The sequence below is a fragment of the Heterodontus francisci genome, chromosome 23 (genome assembly GCF_036365525.1).
Source record: "Heterodontus francisci isolate sHetFra1 chromosome 23, sHetFra1.hap1, whole genome shotgun sequence".
NCBI lineage: Eukaryota > Metazoa > Chordata > Chondrichthyes > Heterodontiformes > Heterodontidae > Heterodontus > Heterodontus francisci.
The window spans coordinates 55,144,426-55,169,837 of NC_090393.1; the positions used below are offsets into that span (position 1 = coordinate 55,144,426).

The 25,412-nt window shown below is 45.6% G+C and overlaps 1 protein-coding gene across 1 annotated transcript in view; it reads right to left on the reverse strand.

Annotated features, from left to right (window-relative positions):
• Window positions 1–25,412, reverse strand: part of zgc:63587 (uncharacterized protein LOC393431 homolog) — a 192,341-nt gene that overhangs the window by 22,157 nt on the left and 144,772 nt on the right. Inside the window, exon 12 of the mRNA XM_068055332.1 lies at window positions 22,137–22,194. Within this exon, the coding sequence (XP_067911433.1) occupies window positions 22,137–22,194 (58 nt within the window). The remainder of the gene's footprint in view (window positions 1–22,136; window positions 22,195–25,412) is intronic.

Below are 25,412 nucleotides of genomic sequence, written 5' to 3' on the forward strand. Positions count from 1 at the left end.
TGTTTTTTGTTCAAGCTTATTTTTAAAACTAGTTCCAGGCTATGTTTTTCAAACATTTGAACTCTAGGCATGTGAGGGACTTTACTGGAAATGCTTATTTCACACAATTGAAACAGGACCTCAGCTAACTAGCTTTAAACAGGTATGGAACACTGCAGACCAGTGACCTCAAGCAGGGAGGGTTGATATTAATCATTCGTCATATTTTACTGGTTGTGTCCTAGCAGTGAATACAAAAACCTGCTCTTCTGACACTGATGGAGCACAGAAGGTTAGAAAAGCTTACAAAAAGCACAGTATTCCTACACAGGTATGGTAAGTGAAATGGAATTAAGCCAGGACAGAATACAAGCTTATGATGCTGGGCAACTTGGAGTTTGTGCACAGCACTGACCAAGGATGCTATTAAGAAAAGAGTTAATAGAAACTAAACCTGGGAAATGACAAAGACATGGATTAGAGTTTTGGCGGCAGTGGAATAAGGTAGGGGAAAAGACAGAAAATACTGATGAGATTGTGCATTATTGGGTTAAGTCTGAGCAAACAGCCTGGAAAGTGGATGGAGTTACAGGCTAAAGGGCAAAGATTTTAAGGGAGCAGGACCCAAAACGAGCTCCATCTTGATGACGGCGCACAGAGAATAGCACGATGAAAGCTGTAGAGTTGCGAGCAGCAGCAAGGAGATAAAAATAGATATTGCAAGTATATGTAGGGAACCTGACTCATAACTTGACAACGATGACAAATAATATATTAATAAGCAACAGGAGAGTACTAAAAATTGAATCGGTTATAAAGGATGAGATAACTGGACACTTGGAAAATAATGATATGATCGGGTTGAATCAACATGGATGACTCTAAACCTGTTGGGAGTTTTTTGAGGATATTACTTGTAGCATCGATAAAGGAGAACCAGTGGATGTGGTGTATTTGGATTTTCAGAAGGCTTTTGATAAGGTCCCACATAGGAGATTAGTAAACAAAATGAGAGCACATGGGCTTGGGGGTAATATAATGCAATGGATTGAGAATTGGTTAACAGACAGAAAGTAGAGAGTAGGAATAAATGGGTAATTCTCAGGATGGCAGGCTGTTATTAATGGGGTACCGCAAAGATCAGTGCTTGGGCCACAGTTGTTCACAATATACATAAATGATTTGGATGTGGGGACCAACTGTAATATTTCCAAATTTGCTGATGACACAAAACTAGGTGGGAATGCAAGTTGTGAGGAGGATGCAAGGAGACTTCAAAGGGATTTGGACAGACTAAGTGAATGGACAAGAACATGGCAGATGGAATATAATGTGAATAAGTATGAAGTGATCCACTTCGGTAGAAAAAACAGAAAGGCAGAATATTTCTTAAATGGTGAGAGGTTGGGAAGTCTTGATGTCCAAAGTGACCTGGGTGTCCTTGTGCATGAGTCAATAACAGCTAGTATGCAGGTGCAGCAAGCAATTAGGAAGGCAAATGGTATGTTGGCCTTCATTGCAAGGGGATGAGTGTACAGGAGTAAAGATGTCTTGCTGCAATTGTATAAAGCCTTGATGAGACTGCACCTGGAGTATTGTGTCCAGTTTTGGCCTCCTTATCGAAGGAAGGATATACATGCCATAGAGGGAGTGCAAAGGAGGTTCACCAGACTAATCCCTGGGATGGCGGGATTGTCTTATGAGGAGTGATTGCAGAAACTGGGCCTGTATTTTCTAGAGTTTTGAAGAATGAGAGGTGATCTCATTGAAACTTACAAAATCCTTACAGGGCATGACAGGGATAGGATGTTTTCTCTAACTGGTGAGTCTAGAACCAGGGGACAGTCTCAGAACAAGGGGTCGGCCATTTAAGACTGAGATGAGGAGGAATTTCTTTACTCAGAGGTGGTGAATCTGTGGAATTCTCTATCCCAGAGGTCTGGAAGCTCAACCATTGAGCATGTTCAAGACAGAAATCGATAGATTTCTGGATACTAATGACATCAAGGGATACGGGGATAGTGGGGAAAAATAGCGTAGAGGTAGATGATCAGCCATGATCTATTAGGGGCGGCACAGTGGTTAGCACCGCAGCCTCACAGCTCCACCTCACAGGTGCTGCCTGTGTGGAGTTTGCAAGTTCTCCCTGTGTCTGCGTGGGTTTTCTCCGGGTGCTCTGGTTTCCTCCCACACGCCAAAGACTTGCAGATTGATAGGTAAATTGGCCATTATACATTGCCCCTAGTGTAGGTAGGTGGTAGGGAAATATAGGGACAGGTGGGGATGTGGTAGGAACATGGAATTAGTGTAGGATTAGTATAAATGGGTGGTTGATGGTCGGCACAGACTCGGTGGGCCGAAGGGCCTGTTTCAGTGCTGTATCTCTAAACTAAACTAAACTATTTGAAGCGCGAAGCAGGCTTGATGGGTTGAATGGCCTACTCCTGCTCCTATTTCCTATGATCCTAGGGCACACGACATACGATTGTGCAGGTATGGGATGAGGAGATTTTGTAGACATGCTGGCTACACTGGAATGTATAGATGCCACAGAATCACAGAGAATAATACAGTGCAGAAGAGGCCCTTTGGCCCCTCGAGTCTGCACCGATGCATTAAAGACACCTGACCTGTCTACCTAATCCCATTTGCCAGCACTTGGCCCATAGCCTTGAATGTTATGATGTGCCAAGTGCTCATCCAGGTACTTCTTAAAGGATGTGAGGCAACCTGCCTCTACCACCCTCCCAGGCAGTGCATTCCAGACCGTCACCACCCTCTGGGTAAAAAAGTTCTTCCTCAAATCCCCCTTAAACCTCCTGCCCCTTACCTTAAACTTGTGACCCCTTGTAACTGACCCTTCAACTAAGGGGAACAGTTGCTCCCTATCCACACTGTCCATGCCTCTCATAATCTTGTACACCTCGATCAGGGCACCCCTCAGTCTTCTCTGCTCCAGCGAAAACAACCCAAGCCTATCCAACCTCTCTTCATAGCTTAAATGTTCCATCCCAGCCAACATCCTGGTGAATCACCTCTGCACCCCCTCCAGTGCAATCACATCCTTCCTATAATGTGGCGACCAGAATTGCACACAGTACTCCAGCTGTGGCCTTACCAAAGTTCTACCAGAAGTAGAGAAGCAATGGAGAGGATGGAGTTGTTGACTGCTGGCTACACTGGGATGTAATGATGTCACAGAATTTGAGAGGTTGGACTGCTGGCTACACTGGGATATATAGGTAGCATAGAAGAGTAGCAGCAGTGACGAGGATAGAGCATTTGACCAAAGACCAGAGTAGTTGAGGAGATGACAAGAAATTGTACTTTGGTGACTTTGACCAGTTGGCGGGAATGTACATTTCCTTTCAGTTAAAAGCGGCAAATGGAGACACCATTTATGTCTCTTTTGTTCATGCTACACCCCAGTAAGGAAGTATCTGGTACTTTTTCTATCTTTTCTGTTTCCCTTACTCTTTTCATCAGAGCATATGCTTTGTAACAGGGCTTTTGTCATATTCTATACTTCAGGCGAGTAATCTGTTACTTTACATTTTGGTTCAGTAATGGTATCAAGGGATATGGAACTAAGGTGGGTAAATGGAACTGAGGTACAGATCAGCCAGGATCTAGTTAAATGGTGCAGCAAGCATGAGCAGCTGAATGGTTCTGTTCCTATGCGCCTATAAAATACTAACATACGAAAGTACAAATTCGGAGCAGGAGTAGGCCACTCAGCCCCTTGAGCCTACTCCACCATTCAACAAGATCATGGCTGATCTGATTCTAACCTCAACTCCACATTCCCCCAATAGCCTTTTCACCTGCTCCTTATCAAGAATCTATCTACCTCGGCCTTAAAGATATTCAAAGACTCTGCTTCCACTGCCTTTTGAGGAAGAGAGTTCCAAAGACTCACCACCCTCTAAGAAAAAGTTTCTCATCTGTCTTAAATGGGCGACCCCTTATTTTTAAACAGTGACCTTGAGTTTTAGATTCTCCCACAAGTGGAAATATCCTTTCCACATCCACCCTGTCAAGACCCCTCAGGATCTATTTGTTTCAATCAAGTTGCCTCTTACTCTTCTAAACTCCATCGGATACAAGCCTAGCATGTCCAACCTTTCCTCATAAGACAACTCGCCCATTCCAGGTATTAGTCTAGTAAACCTTCTCTGAACTGCTTGCAATGCATTTATGTCCTTCCTTAAATAAGCAGACCAATACTCAGTGCTCGAGATGTTCTCTCGCCAATGCCCTATATAACTGTAACATAACCTCCCTACTTTGGTATTCAATTTGCCTTGCAATAAATGATAACATTCCATTAGCTTTCCTAATTACTTACTGTACCTGCATACTAACCTTGTGAGATTCATGCAGTACAACACCCAGATCCCTCTGCATCTCAGAGCTCTGCAATCTCTCACCATTTAGATAATATGCCTTTACATTCTTCCTGGCAAAATGGACAATTTCACATTTTCCCACGTTATACTCCATTTGCCAGATCTTAGCCCACACACTTAACCTCTCTATATCCCTTTGTAGCCTCCTTATGTCCTCTTCACAACTTACTTTCCTATCTATCTTTGTGTCATCAGCAAATTTAGCAACTGCACCTTCGGTCCCTTCATCCAAGTCATTTATATCGTCATGCAGATCCCCACCTGCCAAGAATGAGGCATATTAATTTTGTCATATGAACATTGATTTTAAACTGTTGCTGGAGTGAAGAAATGACTTGTTTGAAGATCACCAGACACTGGGCTGGAAGGACATTTGCATATTAAGAGAAGCTGCTTGTGGAGACAAAGGACTATTCCCTGCTCCAATTAACCCGAATGAATTCTGCTCACCAGACATTGAAGGCAAGGAAGTGCATTCCAGGTCCTGCTAAGATGATACAATCCACAGAGCCAGGACTGGTTAAACCAGCTGGTCACATTACTAACTGGTTGGTCCATGTTTTTTGGACTAGCCACAGGACAGTTCGAATTCAGAAGGCAGTTTGAAACTGAAGCTGAAACAAGCAAGTCTCTCGCCTGGCTGTCTCTCTCTCTCTCTCGCTCTCTTTCTCCCAAGCCACTGCTCCTGCGGAAGACACGTAAACCTCAAGAGAGAGGCTCCTACATCGGAACAAGTTGAAGCGTGAACTGGGCCCCAACAAACTGCAAGACTTACCGGCAACCAAAGACTCTACATTGAACTTAAAGGACTGTAACTATCAGATATTGCCTCAAACGTTTCCCCTTTATTCAGTCTACTTTTTCTGTCTCTATCTGTGTGTGTGTTTATCATACAGGGTGGTTATGCTGCAGTTATACAAGGCATTGGTGAGACCACATCTGGACCAATGCGTGCAGTATTGGTCTCCTTATTTAAGGAAAGACGTAAATGCGTTGAAAGCAGTTCAGAGATGGTTTATTAGACTAATACCTGGAATGGGCGGGTTGTCTTATGAGGAAAGGTTGGACAGGCAGTCGCATATTTGTAGTCGTTAACTGGCTTAGAGTTTAAGATTAATAAACTTCTACCTTTCTTGTTTAAATCTAAGGAAAGCTGTTTGATTTCCTTGTCTTACAATTGGAGCAGCGAACCAGGATTCACTAAGGGAGAGCTAAAAACACGGTGTTTCTAAAATTAAACCTTGTTCCGAATAAACCAGACAAAGGCTGAGAGGGAACCCTAGACTCCTTCTCACCTGGTCGTAACAGAAATTTGGGGGTTCGTCCAGGATTTTACCCATAAACGACAAATTGGAAGTGGGAAGCCAAATTGTTCCCAAACAAAAGAGAAAAGATTCAATACAGGTTTTCTTGGTTGTGTGTGCTAGAATACTAACATGTCTGGAACTGAAGCTAGTAGTTCCCCAAGCCAGGGTGAAGTAACTTGGGATAAGTTAAAAGCACTGTCTATGGAGGAATTGAAGGAAATGGCTGAGCAGTGTGGGATCACTGTACGTGGCAAGGCTAGGAAGTCTGAAATCCTAAGACGAGTGGCCAACCATTTTTCCCTTGAATTTGAAGAAGCAGAAGCAGGATGAGAAGGAGACCCTGACAGGGTATTGCTAGCAAAGCTACAATTGGAACAGAGGAAACTTGAATTAGAGGAGAAAGAAAGAGCCTTCCAGAGGGAACGTGAAGAGAGAGAGAGAGAGAGAGAGAAAGAATGTGAAGAAAGAGCACTAAGGCGGCTTGAGTTAACAAGGAGGCAACAGAGTAACCCCAGTGAAAGCATGGCCAATATGGAGGAGTGTAATTCAGGGCTGGGTACAGAATTGTTAAAACTTTCCCAAGTGTTTTTTTGTGTCTTTTGAAAAACTGGCAAGGCAGTTAAAGTGGCCAGCTGAGGCTTGGACTCTGCTCTTACAGAGTAAATTAGTAGGAAAAGCCCATGAGGTTTTTTCCATGTTGCTAGATGAGTTTTTATCAAATTATGAACTGACAAAAAATGCCATCCTCGGGGCATATGAGTTAGTATCGGAAGCCTATCGCCAAAAGTTTAGAACCCTCAAGAAGCAAGCAGATCAAACTTACCTGGAGTTTGAGAGAAATAAGCAGCCGGCTCTTGACCAGTGGCTGAGGGCTCTTAAAGTACAGCTCAGCTATGAAAATCTCAGAAGTAATTTTGCTAGAGGAATTTAAAAACTCTCTCCCACTGTCCATGGAGACACATGTAGAAGAGAAAAGGCTCAAAGCTCGGCAGGCAGCAGTCCTGGCCGATGAGTTTGCTCTCATTTACAAGTCAGTTTCCCAGGGGAAATCCTTTACTGATCACCCCCACAAATACGAAAAGGATAGATGGTGGGAAGGTGATCGAAGACCAAGCAGTCCTGGGAGGGAAGGAAAAGCAGGAGACACAGGGGGCCCTCTTCCAGCCAAAAAGGAAGGTGCTAAAAGTAGGAGTGGGACCCAGAGATCTGTGTGCTTCCATTGTAATAAAGCAGGGCATTTAAGAGCTGACTGCTGGAAACTAAAGGGAAAACCTGTAGGGTTAATCAGGGCACACCCACTCAGTGAAGCAGGGACCCTGATGGAAAGAACAGCATAACGAGCTGTGGCTTTAACTGCAGTAAGAGAGACACCTAGGAAGCTTACGGCTGCAAGTGCAGAAAAATTTAATAGGATTCCTGAAGGTCATCAGGGTTTTGTGTCTGAAAGGAGAGTAACCCCATGCCCCTCGAGTGGGGCAAGCAAGCCCATAGCAATCCTCAGGGACACAGGGGCCACTAGATCCCTTTTACTGGGAAAAGCCTGACCTTTTCCCCCCAGAGAGTGCAGTAAAGTCCAGAATGGTGGTGAATGGTATTGGAGGGCAGCATATACCTGTACCTTGACACCAGGTGCACTTGGAGTGTGACCTAGTTTTGGGACCGGTCTCCCGTAGGGATTGTCCCTAGTTTGCCTGTGGACTGGGTTGACCTGTTCCTAGGTAATGATCTGGCGGGGATGAAGGTGGTAGCTACCCCAGTAGTGAAAGAGAGACTGCAGGAAGTCAGAGGGACAGGGCAGTGGCAGGAGATAGTCCCCTGCAGTTTCCTTGAATGTGTAATGAGTGAGGTCATGATAAAACCAGCTCTCCCAGATGAGACTGAATTGGCACTGCAGGCAGATACCCATGAGGTCTGTCTATCTGAGACTTTCTTTGGAAAGTTAGAAGACCCAGGGAATGAATTAAATGGATCTTCCCTAGCTGAGGCTCAACGAGTTGACCCAGTACTGAGAGAGTTAGCACAAGCTGCCCAATCTGAAATTGAAGCAGAGGGAGTCCCTGATTGCTACTATTTAAAGAATGAGGTACTGATGAGGAAGTGGAGTTCTCCTCACAGACCTGCGAGCAAGGAACGGACAGTGGTTCACCAGTTCGTGGTGCCGCAGAGGTACCAAAGAGAAATAGTAAGAATGGCCAATGAGACTACAGTTGCTGTATACGTCAGTATACAAAAAAACCAAAGCCCACATAAGATAGCAGTTTGACTGGCCAAAACTCCACAAAGATATGGTGGAGTACTGTAGGAGTTGTCATGTTTGCCAGGTTGAGAGGAAACCCCAACCTACAGTGAAATCTGCACCCCTAAGTCCTGTATCGGTGTTTGGAGGATCCTTCAGCAGAGGGCTGATAAACTGTATGGGATCCCTGCCAAGAACAAAAGGGACAGGCAGGTACAAGGCTGGCAACAGGTTAGAATGGAACGGGGCACAGTGACATCAAGGCGGGAAACGTGCATTTGGACTCTGCACTGGTCTGCAGTGAGCGATTCCATCCAAGGTAGAGCACAACCTCTTCAATAAAGTTGATTATATTCCGGTGGTTGGGTCAGGTCAGGGCGGGTGCGGGAAAAAGTCAAAGGACTCGGGCCAGGTTTGATGTGGTTCTGTCGGGCTCGGGTCGGGTTTCATTTGCAGAGCCGATCAGGCCTTTAGTATGGAGGTGTCATGCAGAACCCCACCTGTCAAGAACGAGGCATATTAATTTAATCATATGAACACTGATTTTTTAACTGTTGCTGGAATGAAGAAATGACTTGCTTGAAGATCACCAGACACTGGGCTGGAAGACCATTTACTAAGAGAGGTTGCTTGTGGAGACTATTCCCTGCTCCAATTAACCCAAATGAATTCTGCTCACCAGATATTGAAGGCAAGGAAGCGCATTCCAGGCCCTGCTAAGATGATACAATCCACAGAGCCAGGATTGGTTAAACCAGCTGGTCACATGACCAACTGGCTGGTCCAGGTTTTTTGAACTAGCCTCAGGCCAGTTTGAATTCAGAAGGCAGTTTGAAACTGACGCTGAAACAAGCAAGTCTGTCGTCTGGCTGTCCATGTCTCTCACTTTATCCCAAGCCACCGGAACCATGGAAGACACATAAACCTCAAGAGAGAAAAGGCTCCTACATCAGAAAAAGTTGAAGCGTGAACTGGGCCCCAACGAATTGCAGGACTTACCGGCAACAAAGACTCTATATTTAACTTAAAGGACTGTAACTATCAGATATTGTCTCAAACTTTTCCCCTTTATTCCTTCTACCTTTTCTGTCTGCGTGTGTTTATCGCGATGCATTTTTGTAGTCATTAACCAGCTTAGAGTTTAAGATTAATAAACTTCTATCTTTCTTATTTAAATCTAAGGAAACCGGTTTGATTTATTTGCCTTAGAAGTGGAGCAGTGAACCAGGATTCACTAAGGGGGAGCTAAAAACACAGTATTTCTAAAATTAAACGGTTACGTTTGAACCAGGCAAAGGCTGAAAGGGAACCCTAGACCCCTTCTCACCTGTTCGTAACAATATAAATTGTAAAAGGTTGAGGCCCCAGCACAGATCCCTGTGGCACACCACTCATTACATCTTGCCAACCAGAAAATGACCCTACTATTTCCAATTAGCTAGCCAATCTTCTATCCATGCCAATATGTTACCGCACCACCCCCCCCTCCCACACCATGAGCTTTTATTTTCTGCAATAACCTTTGATGTGGCACCTTATCAAATGCCTTCTGGAAATCTAAGTACTATACATCCACCAGTTCCCCTTTATCCACAGCACATGTTACTTCTTTAAAGAACTCCAATAAATTGGTTAGACAAGATTTCCCTTTCACAAACCCATGTTGACTCTTGCCTGATTACCTTCAATTTTTCTAAGCGCCCTGCTATAACGTCTTTAATAATAGCTTCTAACATTTTCCCTATGACAGATGTTAAGTTAACTGGCCTGTAGTTTCCTGCTTTCTGTCTCCCTCCCTTTTTGAATAAAGGAGTTATACTGGCTATTTTTCAATCTCATGGAACCTTGCCCGAACCTGGGAATTTTGGAAAATTAAAACCAATGCATCAACCAGCTCACTAGCCACTTCTTTTAAGATCCTAGGATGAAGTCTATCAGGACCCGGGGACTTGTCAGCCTGCAACTCCAACAATTTGCTCAGTATTGTTCACCAGAATCAATTTATTTTCTTTGCTAGTTGCTGGTGAATCCAGCACATGGAATACAACTGATCTTCCATGCAGAATTAAGTCTTTCCAGTTGCAAACCTTTCTTGGCCACCAGCTCTGCCTCACCACAACCTCTTTTGACTCCCTCCACTGTCTCTGATTTGACACACTATTTGTCCAGTACCCAGTGCTGGATAAACTGAAATTTTCTAAGTTAATATTGGTTAATAGTAATATAAGTCACTGACTCCATCCCTCTCCCTGGAAACTGTGAGGCTGAACAAGTCCTTTTGGAAACTTGTTGTCTTTGACCCCAAAATGAGCTTCTGTCCACATATAATGCTTCATAACCATGACCACCTCCAAAATATCAAACGATTCTGCCCCTGCCTCAGCTCACCTGCTGCTGAAACCCTCATCCATGCCTTTGTTACCTCTAGACTTGACTATTTCAATGCTCTCCTGGGCAACCTCCCAACCTCCACCTTACATAAACTTTGCTGCCCATATGTTAACTCACATCAAGTTCAGTTCACCCATCACCCCTGTGCTCACTGACCTACATTGGTTCCTAGCAATTTTAAAATTATTATCCTTGTTTTCAAATGCCTCTGTGGCCTTACCCCACCCCCCGCCATCTCTCTAACATCCTCCAACCTTCCAATATCGCATGACCACGACGGGCCAAATGGCCTCCTTCTGTGCTGTAACTATTCGATAATCACTGTGCTCCTCTAATTCTGGCCTTTAGTGCATCCCTGATTTCCACCATATGCAGTCGTGCCTTCAGCTCCTAGGCCCTAAGTTCTGGAATTCCCTCCCTGGCTGTCTCTCCTCCTTTAAGAATTTCTTTAAACCTACCTCTTTGACCGTGCTTTTGGTCACCTGTCCTAACATCTCATGTAGTTCGGTGTCAAATTTTGTTTGATAGATGCTCATGTGACATGTCTCAGGACATTTTATTATTTTAAAGGTGCTACATGATTACAAGTTGTTGTGCAAAAGCAGGAAAATGAACTGGGCCTCGCCAGACGACAAGCAGACTGACCCAAGTTTGTTACTTTATGCCTTCTGTTGGGAAGTATCTGGTTCCAGTTTTAACTCCAATTTTTGAGATAATTAAACAAATTAATGACAGCAAAACTTTTAGTTCAAAAAGCTCCCCTCCACCTCAATTGTGGGCACTGGATAGCTTCACACACTGCAGGAAGCAACTGAGCTAGACAAAGGTGAGGCTGTTTTTAAGTATTTTCAAATGGACTTGCTAATACAGTATAAAGAATCCACACAGTAAAATAATCATTGCCATATTCTTGCTTTGCCATTCCACAAGAATTCCAATTCTAATCAGTGCAGTGAAAAGCCGCACAGGGTACTCAAACTCAACTTGTGCAGATGCCTATTGGCATGGTTAGAAGTATTCTCACTATCCTTAGTGCTGACTCTTCTCAATGCAAGTCGTCCTGGTCCCAGGACTGCTGTTTTAGTGATTAGTGAAATGGGCAAACATGTGACAAATACGGATAAGTGTGAAGTGATGCGCCATGGGAGAAACAACATGGAGAGGCAGTTTGATATTAATGATAATATTCTGAAGGGGTGGTGGGGGTTGGGTGGAAGAGTTTGCAATTAGAGCATGGCTACCTGACTCGAACCCGACGACGGGTGGGGTCGCTCTTCTAGGTCTGGCATTCAGGCTCGGGTCGGGTTGGACATGGTGACGGCCAGGACGTCAAGGCGGGAAAATTGGTTGGCAGACAGGAAACAAAGAGTAGGGATAAATGGGTCTTTTCCCGAATGGCAGGCAGTGACTAGTGGGGTACTGCAGGGATCGGTGCTAGGACTCCAGCTATTCACAAAATATATTAATGATTTAGATGAGGGAACTAAATGTAATATCTCCAAATTTGCAGATGACACAAAACTGGGTGGGAGGGTGCGCTGGGAGGAGGATGCAGAGAGGCTTCAGGGTGATTTGGACAGGTTGAGTGAGTGGGAAAATGCATGGCACATGCAGTATAATATGAATAAATGTGAGGTTATCCACTTTGGTAGTAAAAACAGGAAGGCAGATTATCTGAACAGCTATAAACAGAGAGGGGAATATGCAACGAGACATGGGTGTTCTCGTACACCAGTCGCTGAAGGTAAGCATGCAGGTGCAACAGGCAGTAAAAAAGGCAAATGGTATGTTGGCCTTCATAGTGAGAGGATTCGAGTAAAGGAGCAGGGATGTCTTGCTGCAATTATACAGGGCCTTGGTGAGGCACACCTGGAACATTGTGTGCAGTTTTGGTCTTATCTTAAGAAGGATGTTCTTGCTATCGCGGGAGTGCAGCGAAGGTTTACCAGACTGATTCCTGGGATGGCGGGACTGTCATATGAGGAGAGATTGAGTCGGTTAGGATTATATTCGCTGGAGGTCAGAAGAGTGAGGAGGGATCTCATAGAAACGTATAAAATTCTAACAGGACTTGACAGGGTAGATGCAGGAAGGATGTTCCTGATGGTGGGGGAGTCCAGAACCAGGGGTCATAGTCTAAGGATACGGGGTAAACTATTCAGGACTGAGATGAGGAGAAATTTCTTCACCCAGAGAGTGGAGAGCCTGTGGAATTCGCTACCACAGAAAGCAGTTGAGGCCAAAACATTATATGTTTTCAAGAAGGAGTTAGATATAGCTCTTGGGTTTAAAGGGATCAAAGGATATGGGGCGAAAGCAGGAACAGGTTACTGAGTTGGACGATCAGCCCTGATCATAATGAATGGCGGAGCAGACTCGAAGGGCCGAATGGCCTACTCCTGCTCCTATTTTCTATGTTTTTAACACTCCGCACTAGTCTGTGGTGAGCGATTCCATCTAAGGTAAAGCACAACCTAGAGTCATAGAGAGATACAGCACTGAAACAGGCCCTTCGGCCCACCGAGTCTGTGCCGATCATCAACCACCCATTTATACTAATCCTACATTAATCCCATATTCCCTACCACATCCCCTCCTACATTAATCCCATATTCCCTACCATTCTACCACCTACCTACACTAGGGACAATTTACAATGGCCAATTTACCTATCAACCTGCAAGTCTTTGGCGGTGGGAGGAAACCGGAGCACCCGGCAGAAACCCACGCGGCCACAGGGAGAACTTGCAAACTCCGCACAGGCAGTACCCAAAACCAAACCCAGGTCGCAGCAGTTGTGAGGCTGCGGTGCTAACCACTGCGCCACCCAATAAAGTTGATTATACTCCGGAGGTCGGGTCAGGAAAAAATGAAAGGACTTGGGCCGGGTCGGGTTTCATTTGCAGACCTGAGCAAGCCTTTATTTGCAATAACAGAGGGACCTGAGAGTGCATATTCACATATCATTGAAGGTGGCAGGCCAAGTTGAGAAGGCAGTTAAGAAAACATATGGGATACCTGGCTTTGTAAATAGGGGCATTGTTTACAAAAACAAGGAAGTCATGCTGAAACTTCACAAATCTCTGGTTCAGCCTCAGCTGGAGTATTGTGCACAATTCTGGGCACCACACTTTAGGAAGGATGCACGTGGAAAGAGTACAGAGGTGCTTTACCAAGATGATACCAGAGATGAGGGAGTTCAGCTATGTGGTGAGATTGGAAAAGGAGAGACGGTTACAGACCAAATAGACAAAATTTTAATGGGGCTTTACACAGAATTACAAAGGATATACAGCACAGAAACAGGCCATTCGGCCTAACCAGTCCTTAACTAGTGCTCCATTTGAGCCTCCTCCCGTCTTTTTTCCTCTATCAGCATAACGCTCTATTCCCTTCTCCCTGATATGCTTATCTAGCCTTCCCTTAAATGCATCTATACTATTTACCTTAACCACTCCCTGTGATACTGAGATCCACATTCTCATCACCCACTGGGTACAGTGATGGCTTCTAGTTTTGCTCTTCCCCAGAAGTGGAAACACTCATTTGTGTCTACTCTATCAAAACCTTTCATAATTTCAAAGACGGCTATTAGGTCACCCCTCAGCCTCCTCTTTTCAAGAGTAAAGAGACACAAGCTTGTTCACCTTTTCCTGATAGGTATACTCTTGCTTTTCTGGTTGCATCCTTGTAAATTTTGATAGAGCAAGTAGAAAGAAACCATTTCCCCTGGCAGCTGGGATGGTAATGAATTTAAAGTAATTGGCAAAAGAACTAGAAGGAAAATTAGGAGATTTTTTTTCATTTAGAGGGCTAAGATCTGAAACACAACTGAAAACGTGGTGGAATCAGATTCCATAGTAACTTTCAAAAGGCAACTGGACATATGCTTGAAGAGGATTAATTTTTAGGGTTCTGGAGAAAAAGCTATGGTATGGGACTACATTGGATAGCTCTTTTAATGAGTTGCCACAGGCACGATGGGCTTTCTGTGCTGTAAAAGTCTATGCTTCTATTGTAGAGATGGTTGCAGTAAGCGTCTGCATCACAACCTGTGACAAAAGCCCCGTTTGATCATTACTGGAGAAGTGCGCCAGGTTTAACATACATAGTGAAATTCTCAGACAAATCAAGTATGGTCAACAGCGGAAATCCAAAATGTACTCAAATGAAAAATCATCAGCCTCTTAGTCATAGTGATGAGTCATTACGGCACAGATAGAGGCCATCCGGCCCATCGAGTCCATGCCAGCTCTCTGTAGAGCAATCCAATCAGTCTCATTCCCCCGCTCTATCGCCATAGCCCTGCAAGTTTATTTCCAAGTGCCCATCCAATTTCCTTTTGAAATCATTCATTGTCTCCACTTCCACCACCCTCGTAAGCAGCGAGTTCCAGGTCATTACCATTCGCAGCGTAAAAAAGTTCTTCCTCACTTCCCGCTTCATCTCTTGCCTAAAACCTTAAATCTGCATCCCCTAGTCCTTGTACCATCAGCTAATGGGAACAGCTTTTCTTCGTCTACCTTATCTAAACCTATCATAATCTTGTACACCTCTATCCAATCGCCCTTCAATCTCCTTTGCTCCAACCAGAACAACCCCAGCTCAGCTAAAATCCCTCAAACCTGGAACCATTCTGGTAAATCTCCTCTGCACCCTCTCAAGGACCCTCACATTCTTCCTAAAGAGTACTGACCAGAACTGGACGTAATATTCTACTTATGGCTTAATGAGAGTTTTATAAATCTTATCGCCTTTTCTAATTTCATCTCAGTGTCGTGATCTTGGTGTGCTAATTCCCACCTTTGGTGCCAAATGCTGTGCACTGTACATGCCACATACGGCACTGAGTGATAAGCAACGGCTGCATAAACTGTGCCCATGCCAAATCTTTTTACTTGCTTGTGTTATATTGCAGCTGTTGGTCAGAGAAGAAAACTACAAAGGGGTAGATCTTCAACTTGCCACCTGAGAGTAAAGCTGGCGTTTCAGATGAGCAGCCTGTTATAGAAACCAGTCATAAGTTGAAAATCTACCTCACAGAATCTGAAGCTGCAAACTGCATCAGAGTAATTAGGTAAGAAGTAGTCCAAATTGTGCTGGATGGTAGTCATCTTTGCTGCTGGCACATCATGACAGGACATTTATTACAGAGACCCAGAAACTGCTCAGGAAAGGAAGCAAGTGTTTGTTTTTTTTTTAAAAAACAAATTCCCAGAAGCCACAGACTGTCAGCTGATTTCCTCCCAACCCATCTAGAAAGTGCACTGCTGATACATTCCACAACAGCTGAAAGATGCAACTCAGAAGCCCTTACAGTTTGAGCAATTAAAGACGGTTAGGCAAAGTGGCAATGCGTTATATAAACGCAGCTATTTTCTTTCTTTTGGGTGAGACTGGGGTGGCAGTTTATGATAAACTGAGTTCCAATATGGGAGAATAAAAAAAGATACCATCTTTATGGCGTCGCCAATATCCTCTCCCTTCAATGAAAAATATTTAGTCGCCTGCTAACAATGTTGTTGTAAAAATAAAAATTTCAACATAATTGATTGCTCCAATCAGCTTTTTTTTTCCAGTCAAAATAGTGTGGAATTTATACGAAAATAGGGAAAAGGCAGAAGCTATGATCATACCATATCTAATGGGTGCGTGCATGCATACATTGGGGGGGGATGGAGGGAGAGCTGGGTCTGTTTTGGAGGGGGGGTGGTTGGGTCTGCCTAACTGAAGGCCAGTAAATTTAACACATTCCACTTGAGTATTGCTGAAAATAGAGACATGTTGTTGAAACTTTTCATCTTGCACTCATCAGCACAATACGCAAGAATAACCAATGTAAGGGAAAACAACTTTTACTGCATGAGAAGAGAGTGTGCTGATTGGTTGGCAAATGAACTCTGGTAGAGGTGTTGCCATGGAGAATGCATCAGTTTACGGTGACGAACAGTTAACTGCCAAGTTTTGTTGGAAATTTAAACCGGGCAGCTTGACTCTGATTGGTTAAGGCATTGCCCTGAGGAATGAACCAGCAAATGGCTGTCACTTATTTTGTTTAGCTGAGACAGACGCAATGTTTGTACATATTCTTTCTGTCTGCAAAGAACAGGGCCCTGTGTATTAATAGATGTAGCTTCCAGTATACTCCACTGCGAGCCCTACTGACAATCTTAAATTGGTGGACCCACCAGAAAACGTTTTGAAATGTCATTAAAGTCTAAACTTCAGGCCTTTACAGCCAACACAGAAAAAACATTCTGTCTCTCAGTCTGAACTAGATTGGAATCCAAGTTTCTGAGCTGAAAGGACAGTAGCAACCTCATTCATACTTCCTGCACATTTCCCAACATTGATGGTTACAAAAATTAACAACCACAAAAACAGCTCATTGTGGTTCTCCAACTGAATGAACATCATAGTCTAAACCATTTCACTGGGGTTCTAAAAACCAGGCTTAGGATGGTTCGGAGGGAGTTAACTCCACATCAAGATACGCACATCAACCGCACCCCTGCAACTATGTCATGCTCCTGCTCCCTAAGGAAGTCAGCAGCTTGTATATATGCAACTAGATTAATTTGAGTGCTCCTCACAGCCACACACACACAATCGCCTTGCAGCTAAAGCCTAACTATCATGTGGCAACATGCCAAGTCATGCGAGCAATAAGCACATCCCAGGGCAGAGAGTAATTAGATTAGAATGGATGCATGCACAAAACAATGGATTCACTCCAAGTTTAGCTGTCTGGCTGGATGGCAGTAATCAACCAGTGGGCATTTTTCCTCCTTGGTTAGGAAAACCGATGATCCTGATTAAATGATATTTGCAACAATCTTAAGCAACACGCCTGCTCTCTCCAACATTACAGTCTGCTCACTCTCTCTCCAGTATTGTGCGCCAGCTGTGGCTCAGTTGATAGCATTCTCGCCAGAGTTACAAAGTTTTGGGTTCAAATCCCAGTCCAGGACTTTAACACAAAAATCTACGCTGACACTCCAGCGCGGCACTGCCGGACATATTGTCTTTTGGATGAGACCGAGGCCCCATCGGCCGTCTCAGGTGGACGTAAAAAATCCAATGGCACTATTTTGAAGAGGAGCAGGGGATTACCTTCTGTATCTTGTACAATATTTATCCCTCAATCAACATCACAAGAATTACAGAATATCTGGTCATAACCACATTGCTGTTTGTGGGAGCTTACTGTATGCAAACTGGTTGCCGTGTTTCCTGCAATGTAACAGTGACTACATTATATAAGTACTTAATAGGCTGTAAAGTGTCGAGAGGCCCGGTGGTCATGAAAAGCACCATGTAAATGAAAGTCTTTCTTCTTATGACAGCACTCTCACCCTCGCTCTCTCTGGTATGACAACTGTCTCGCCAGCATGACCGCGCCACTGGTGCTCCCTCTCTCTCCATCCAGCACGACCGTGCACTCGCGCTGTCTCTCGCTCCAGCACGACTGCAGTCGTGCCGGAGAGAGACAGCACTCTCTCTCGTCGGTAAGACAGCGCCTGCTCATTTTCTCGCTGGTACGACAGCGCTCGCTCGCATTACCTCTCCAGCACGACAGCGCTCGCTCCCTCCCGCTGGCGGGACAGCGCTTGCTCGCTCACACCCGCCACTCTCACTCTCTCTTACCCGCCGGCACGACAGCGCTCGCTCGCTCTCACCCACCGGCAGTACAGCGCTCGCTCGCTCCCACCGGCCCGACAGCATTCACTCGCCGTCTCCCGCCGGCATTACAGCACTCGCTCTTTCACGCCCACGCGACGGCACCCGCACGCTCCCTCCCGCCGGCGCGACGGCTCTCGCTCGCTCCCTCCCGCCGACGCCCGCTACCTCCCGCCAGTCTGCCGGCACGGTCCCTCCCGCCGGCACGACAGCGCTCGCTCGCTCTCACCGGCCGGCACGACAGCGTTTGCTCCCTCCCTCCCGTGGCACGACAGCGCTCGCTCGCTGTCGCCTGCCGGCATTACAGCACTTGCTCTTTCACGCCCACGCGACGGCACTTGCTTGCTCCCTCCTGCCGGTGCGACGGCTCTAGCTCGCTCCCTCCCGCCGGCACGACGGCTCTCGCTCGCTCCCTCCCGCCGGCACGACGGCTCTCGCTCGCTCCTTCCCGCCGGTACGACGGCTCTCGCTCGCTCCCTCCCGCCGGCACGACGGCTCTCGCTCGCTCCCTCCCGCCGGCACGACGGCTCTCGCTCGCTCCCTCCCGCCGGCTCTCGCTCCTTCCCTCCCGCCGGCACGACGGCTCTCGCTCCCTCCCTCCCGCCGGCACGACGGCTCTCGCTCCCTCCCTCCCGCCGGCACGACGGCTCTCGCTCCCTCCCTCCCGCCGGCACGACGACTTTCGCTCCCTCCCTCCGGCCGGCACGACGACTTTCGCTCACTCCCTCCCGCCGGCTCGATGGCTCTCGCTCGCTCCTGCCGGCACGACGTCTCTCGCCTGCTCACGACAACACCCGCGCGCTCCCTCCCACCGGCGTCCACTTGTTCCCTCCCGCCGGTGCCCGCCCGCTCGCTCCCTCCTGTCAGCCCGACAGTGCTCACTCTCTCCCGCCAGCGCTCGCACGCTCTCTCCTGCCAGCACGACAGTGCTCACACACTCCCACCAGCGCTCGCTCGCTCTCTCCCGCCAGCACGACAGTGCTCACTCTCTCCCACCAGTGTTCGCTCGCTCTCTCCCACCAGTGCTCGCTCACTCTCTCCCGCCAGCACGACAGTGCTCACTCTCTCCCACCAGCGCTCGCTCACTCTCTCCCACCAGCGCTCGCTCACTCTCTCCCACCAGCGCTCGCTCACTCTCTCCCACCAGTGCTCGCTCACTCTCTCCCACCAGCGCTCGCTCGCTCTTTCCCGCCAGCACGACAGTGCTCACTCTCTCCCACCAGTGCTCACTCGCTCTCTCCCGCCAGGACGACTGCGTGCCCTCGCCCTCTCTTGCCAGCATGCTCTCTCTCTGGTACAACACTCACTCACTGTATCTCTCTCTCTCCCCCCGCCCCCCCAACCCCCGGTACGACAGTGCACGCTTTCTCTCTCTCTCCAGTATTATAGGTCTTACCATGCTCAACAGGAAAGGTGACTAAAAGCTTTAAAGTTCTGTCACAGATGAGATGTGCATTCACATTTAAGCTTTTGTCTTTTTATCTGGCAGTTTGTTGCACAGGAAAATTGTACTCTTGAAATTAGACATATCAGTTTGTGCTGTTGCAGCCAGTGGATACAAAGGAGTGTTTTGTTGCAAACCAGTATCCAGAAGCTGCTATCAAGTTCTATTCTAGCGTATTGCTCTGAATGCGCTCACACTTTATTTATCTGTTATTATCCAGTCCTGGAGCAGGATTTGTGTGCAAAGTGTTATAGTGGAGTGAATTTATATCGAATAACTTATCCTGTTGTCTAAAAAGGAGTGAGATAAACCTTTCCAACTTTGACTTTACAAAGCAAGGGACTGGAATACTGACTGAATTTCAGGAGAAGCAATCAATATCTATTTGAAGAGGCAACAGAGAGCAGTGCTGCTATTAACCAACGTTGTGGTAATTTTTTCTTACTAGGTGTTCCAGCTACTTTTATTATTAAGGTAATGGAGATAGGAATAGTCCTTCCCGTCCAGCAAATATCCAGCTTTTCTAAAACATAAATATAAGGAACCCATCAAATAGCATTGTTCAGTATGTGATGCATGTGACAAAGTGCAGGGAAACACTTGAGTTGTTATAATAACAGAAGAAATAGGAGCAGGAGTAGACCATTATGCCCCTCATATGATCATACCTGATCTTCTGCCTCAGCTCACTTTTCCCCCCTCACCTCTCCAAATGTTTCTTCCCTGGACCTGGGCAACATTCAGGCTTAGGCTGATAAGTGACAAGTAACATTCGTACCACACAAGTACCAGGCAATGACCATGTCCAACAAGACAGAATCTAAACATCTCCCCTTGATGTTCAATGGCATTACCATCGCTGAATCCCCCATCAACGATCTGGGGGGTGTGGGGGGAGGTGGTGGTTACCATTGTCCAGAAACTTCACTGGACCAGTCACATAAAATACTGAGCCTACAAGAGCAGGTCAGAGGCTGGGAATTCTGTGGCGAACAACTCACTTCCTGACTCCCCAGAGCCTGGCAACCATCTATAAGGCACAAGTCAGGAGTGTGATGGAACACTCTACACATGCCTGGATGAGTGCAGCTCCAACAAAACTCAAGAGGCTCGACACCATCCAGAACAAAGCATCCCGCTTGACCTGCACTCCATCCACCACCTTAAACATTCACTCCCTTCTACAGCAGCATACCATGGCAGCAGTGCGTACCATCTACAAGATGCACTGAAGCAACTCAGCAAGGCTCCTTCGACAGCACCTTCCAAACCCGTGACCCAGAAGGATAAGGACAGCAGAGGTATGGGAACACCACCAGCTGCATGATCTCCTCCAAGCCACACACCATCCTGAAACTATACTGCCGTTCCTTCACTGGTGCTGGATCAAAATTCTGGAACTCCCTCCTTAACAGCACTGTGGGTGTACCTTCATCACATGGACTGCAGCGGTTCAAGAAGGCAGTTCACCACCACCTTCTCGAGGGCAATTAGTGATGGGCAACTAATGCTGGCCTAGCCAGCGATACTCACATCCATGAACGAATAAAAAAACATTCTCTTCCCTCTCCCCAGGCCAATACCCCTCACCCCAATCTCCTCCCTTTCGCAGTCCCATTTCCCCCTTCTCCACCTCTTCCCAGTTCCATTCCCCCTCCTGTCCCTTCCCTTTCCCAGTCCCAGTCGCCCTCCCCCTCCCGTCCCTTCCCCTGTCTTCGTCCAACTCCCCCTCCTTTCCCATCCCTAGTCCCATTCCCCCTCCTTTCCCTTCCATCCCTTTCCTTCCCCAATTCCACTCTTCTCCCTCACTTCCCTAGTCACATTCCGCCTCCCGTCCCTCCGCCCGTCCCATTCCGCCTCCAAGTCCTTTCCCTTCCTCAGTCCCATTCCCCTCCCTCTCCCGGGCCCATTGCCCCCTCCCCATTTCTTTCCCCATTCTCCTCCCCTTATGTTGCCTTGCTCCAAACTCCATTCTCACTGAAGGCCTGTTCAGGTCAGGAAAAAGAACCCGACTCAAACCTGACAGATCCACAGCAGGCCCGAGTCCCTCCAACTTTGCCCCGAGCCCTGCCCCAACTCGATCTGACCTCACTTGGAACCGCCAGGAAGCTGCAACGCATGCGCGATGACATCATAGTGACATCTCTCGCTCACTGCGCAGACTCAGTTTTGTCCCGGACTCCCAGCGCAGGTAAGTTTTTTAATTTTAATACTTACCAGCAGAGTATGCACCGTGTGTGTCCGGCCCAGCCTGGCCCGACCCGAGCCCGAAGGCCGGACCCGGAAGAGGGGCCCGCCACATGCCGTCAAGTCCTGTTGGGTTTGGGTTGGGTAGCAGACCTTTATTTATCACCCCTTTCACCAAAGAACTGCCCAACCATGCTACCCCAACTATTGGTGATTGATTAGCATGTTTAGGAAAGTACATGTCCTGGCTGAAGGCAGAAAAACAGGACTGAAAGACAGATGTGACAGCAACAAGAATTAGTAAGGCAACTGTAAATAACAAAACCCACTGAATTCAGAAATGTTTCCTGCTTTGCTGCTCTATTGAAAGATTGTTCAGAAACAGAAAACACACAACTTTTTTTTTCCAGATACTGTGTAGGAGTCCATAATTTGTTAAGTACTGAAAATTTTAATGAATTTGTCTCTCTGCACATTTTCCCCTTGGAAACTGATACACTCACCTCAGCCTCCTTCTGCAGCAGAATCTTGTCCTTGTCGACTGTTTCATCTTCCACATCTCTGGCAGAACAAAAAGAGAGTCAGTAACCAGGACAACTCAAAGTCACTTGCTAATCCCAGGCCAGCCTGGACAGTGACCTCTTCCCATGGCAGATTCCTTCTTGAGGCAGTAAGTATGCCAATTATATACAACGTCCCAGTTATTAACTGGAAATTATTTGCAGATAAACTTGCATAAATGCATTCATGATCATCACCTCACAGTACAATCACACACTGCCAATCCGCATCCACAAGAGGTAGAAACAGCGACAGAGAAACCTGATCTCAAACTGAACTTAGTCACCCTATTGGATGAAAGTATTGTATTATTAAAAATACACTATATACATGTATCATTCCAATAATAGGTTGAGGATTTTTTAATCATGGTCAACTGTCAAATGTTTCTTCTGGAGTTGACAGCTTCAACTCCTGAATTAAGATTACTGATTTGTAGCCGCTCCCAGTTGTCCATTATTTTCTGCATATTTAACAGTTGTATTAACCTGATCATTGGGCCCCAATAAAAGCGTGACTGTTATATTTTCGTATCAGTGAGGCAGCTGTAAATAATGATGAGGCGCACATCATCAGGGCATGTGATGGAGTTTCTGGGCAGGCTAATCCGAGGAATGCATTATACAATTAGAAGCGTCACATTTAGTCAAGCAAGATAATGACATTTAATGTTATAAAAACAAGAAATGCTGGAAATATTCAACAGACCAGCCAGCAGAGAACAAGTAAACTGATTTCAGGCGTGGCCTCTTTCTCTGGACTGGAAAATATTACAGGTGAAGATTTTAAAATGAACAAAACTACACAGAATTTGGAGCCCAGAAACTGGTTGCTCAACTCAACTGTTTTAAGCCAGTGTTCTGATCACACGAGCCTCCTCCCACTGTACTTCATCTAACCCTATCAGCAGATTATTTTATTGCTTATTCTTATTTCCACCATGATTACTTCATATTTCTCTATATTAAACTGCATCTACCACAATTCTGCCTACCCTGTTAACTTATTCTGGTCTTCCAGCATTCTTTCACAATTTTCCAGTCAGTGCAATTTGCAAATGTCATTATTCCCTCAATTCCGAAGTCCAAATCATTCACACACAAAAATAAAGCACCAACACAGGCTCCTGTGCAACCACACCTTTTCAGTCTGAGAAATTCTCTTTCATCTCTACCCTTTGCTTTGTGTCCCCTAAATATTCCTTTATTCACATGGCCACATTCCTCTTAATTCTATTCGTCATTATCTTTTTTGTAAGTTTTTTTTTTAACGCGGTACCAAATCAATGGTATTTTTGTCAAAGTCCATATCCGCAGTATTTTCTCTGTCTGTTATTTCTTTAAAAAATTATGAAGTTGATCAAGCACAACCCAACTGGTCCTGCTTTGCTCATTGCTCTCCAAGTACTTAATAATTTCATCCCATTCTAGCTTTCCAACAACTGGGGATATCTGTGCACAGATCATTGAAGGTTGCAGGGCAGATTAAGGAAGCGGTTAATAAAACATATGGAATCCTGGACTTTATAAATAGGGGCATATAGAATACAAGAACAAGGAAGTTATGACCATTTTCATGTGTAGGCTGTCCTCCTGGTGCAGCTCACTCTTCCCCTAAAACTAACCTGAATGCCTCAGGATTCTGAACCCTTTCTTCTTACAACACATCTCTAACCTTGCATATATAATGTAGTTTGAGTTCACTAACAATGGTGGATATAATATCTAACCGTAGAGCCTTACATCTTTTTCTTTGTGCTGTGCTCACCACGATGACAGGCAGCAGACAATTCCTAGCATAAGCTCATGATCCATACCATCAGATATGAGCTCCTCCCCAGCCTGAACATGTATCCAGATGCCATCCTCCCTTCCGCTGCCCAAGACACAAACTCAGAGTGGACGGTTACAAGCCCTCTCCCCAGTGATCAGGTGTCAGACATTTTTTAAAAATTTATTCAAGAGATGTTGGTATCGCTGACAAGTGATGGTTTGTTGCCCATCCCTAATTTCCCTTGAACTGAGTGCTAGCTCGGCCATTTCAGAGAGCACTTAAGAGTCAACCACATTGCTGTGGGTCTGGAGTCACATATAGGCCAGACCAAGTAAGGACAGCAGGTTTCCTTCCCTAAAGGACATGAACCAGATGGGTGTTTATAATAATCGATGATAGTAATGGTGCCACAAAACTGAGACTAGCTTTCAGTTCCAGATTTTTAATTAATTGAATTTAAATTCCACCAGCTGCTGTGGTGGGATTTGAACACAGGTCCCCAGGGAATTGGCCCAGCATGAAGGAATAAAGTGGTATTAACACCAAAAACACATTCTCTTTTTTGACAGAAAGTAGATCTATTCTTAAAAATACTGTGAATTAACTGATAACCAGTGGTTCTGTTATTTTTCCAGTTCTATTATACTCAACAGATGTTCAACTTTGACAGAGTAAGGAAAGCACTCAGGGTTGACAAGATCTAGTGGCTGAATTATTTCCAGATATGATGAACATGGCTATTAATCATGTCACCACCTGAATGCCAGAATGGATAAATACTGCCCTCTGCTTCTCAATACATGCCACCAGAGCATACAATCTTGTACAAGAGATACCTCGGTGTAACAGAGAGTAAACAAACCAGAGATGTTTAGTGTAATAAAAGCAAAATACTGCAGATGCTGGAAATCTGAAACAAAAAGTGCTGGAAATACTCAGCAGATTTGGCAGCATCTGTGGAGAGAGAAGCAAAGCTAATGTTTCAGAACCGTTCTGATGAAAGGCCACAGACTTGAAATGTTAACTTTGCTTCCCTCTCTCCACAGTTGCTGCCAGACCTGCTGAGTGTTTCCAGCACTTTTTGTTTGAGAGGTTTAGTGGTTGGGAAAGCCTGAGTGAAGCTCTTCTGCAAATCTCCAACTCAGATGTGGTGCAGATGGAGGGTACCTTCCTGAACCTAATAAATTACCTTTAATTGCGCAACTTGTAAAATTAAAATAAATCCTTTTGTGATGCATCAAAACACACAAAAAACATTTTTTAATTGCAGCCTTGCAATTGAACAGAATATGGAAGCACATGGAAAGAACACAGAAGCATTGAAAAGTTACCAGCTTTTCCAGTTGAGAGCAGATTTTTACTGAAGGCATAGCAAGAGATAATGTGCACTCATTAGTAACATCTCCATGCTCATCAAGCCCAAATGACTTTGAGCATCTTGGAAA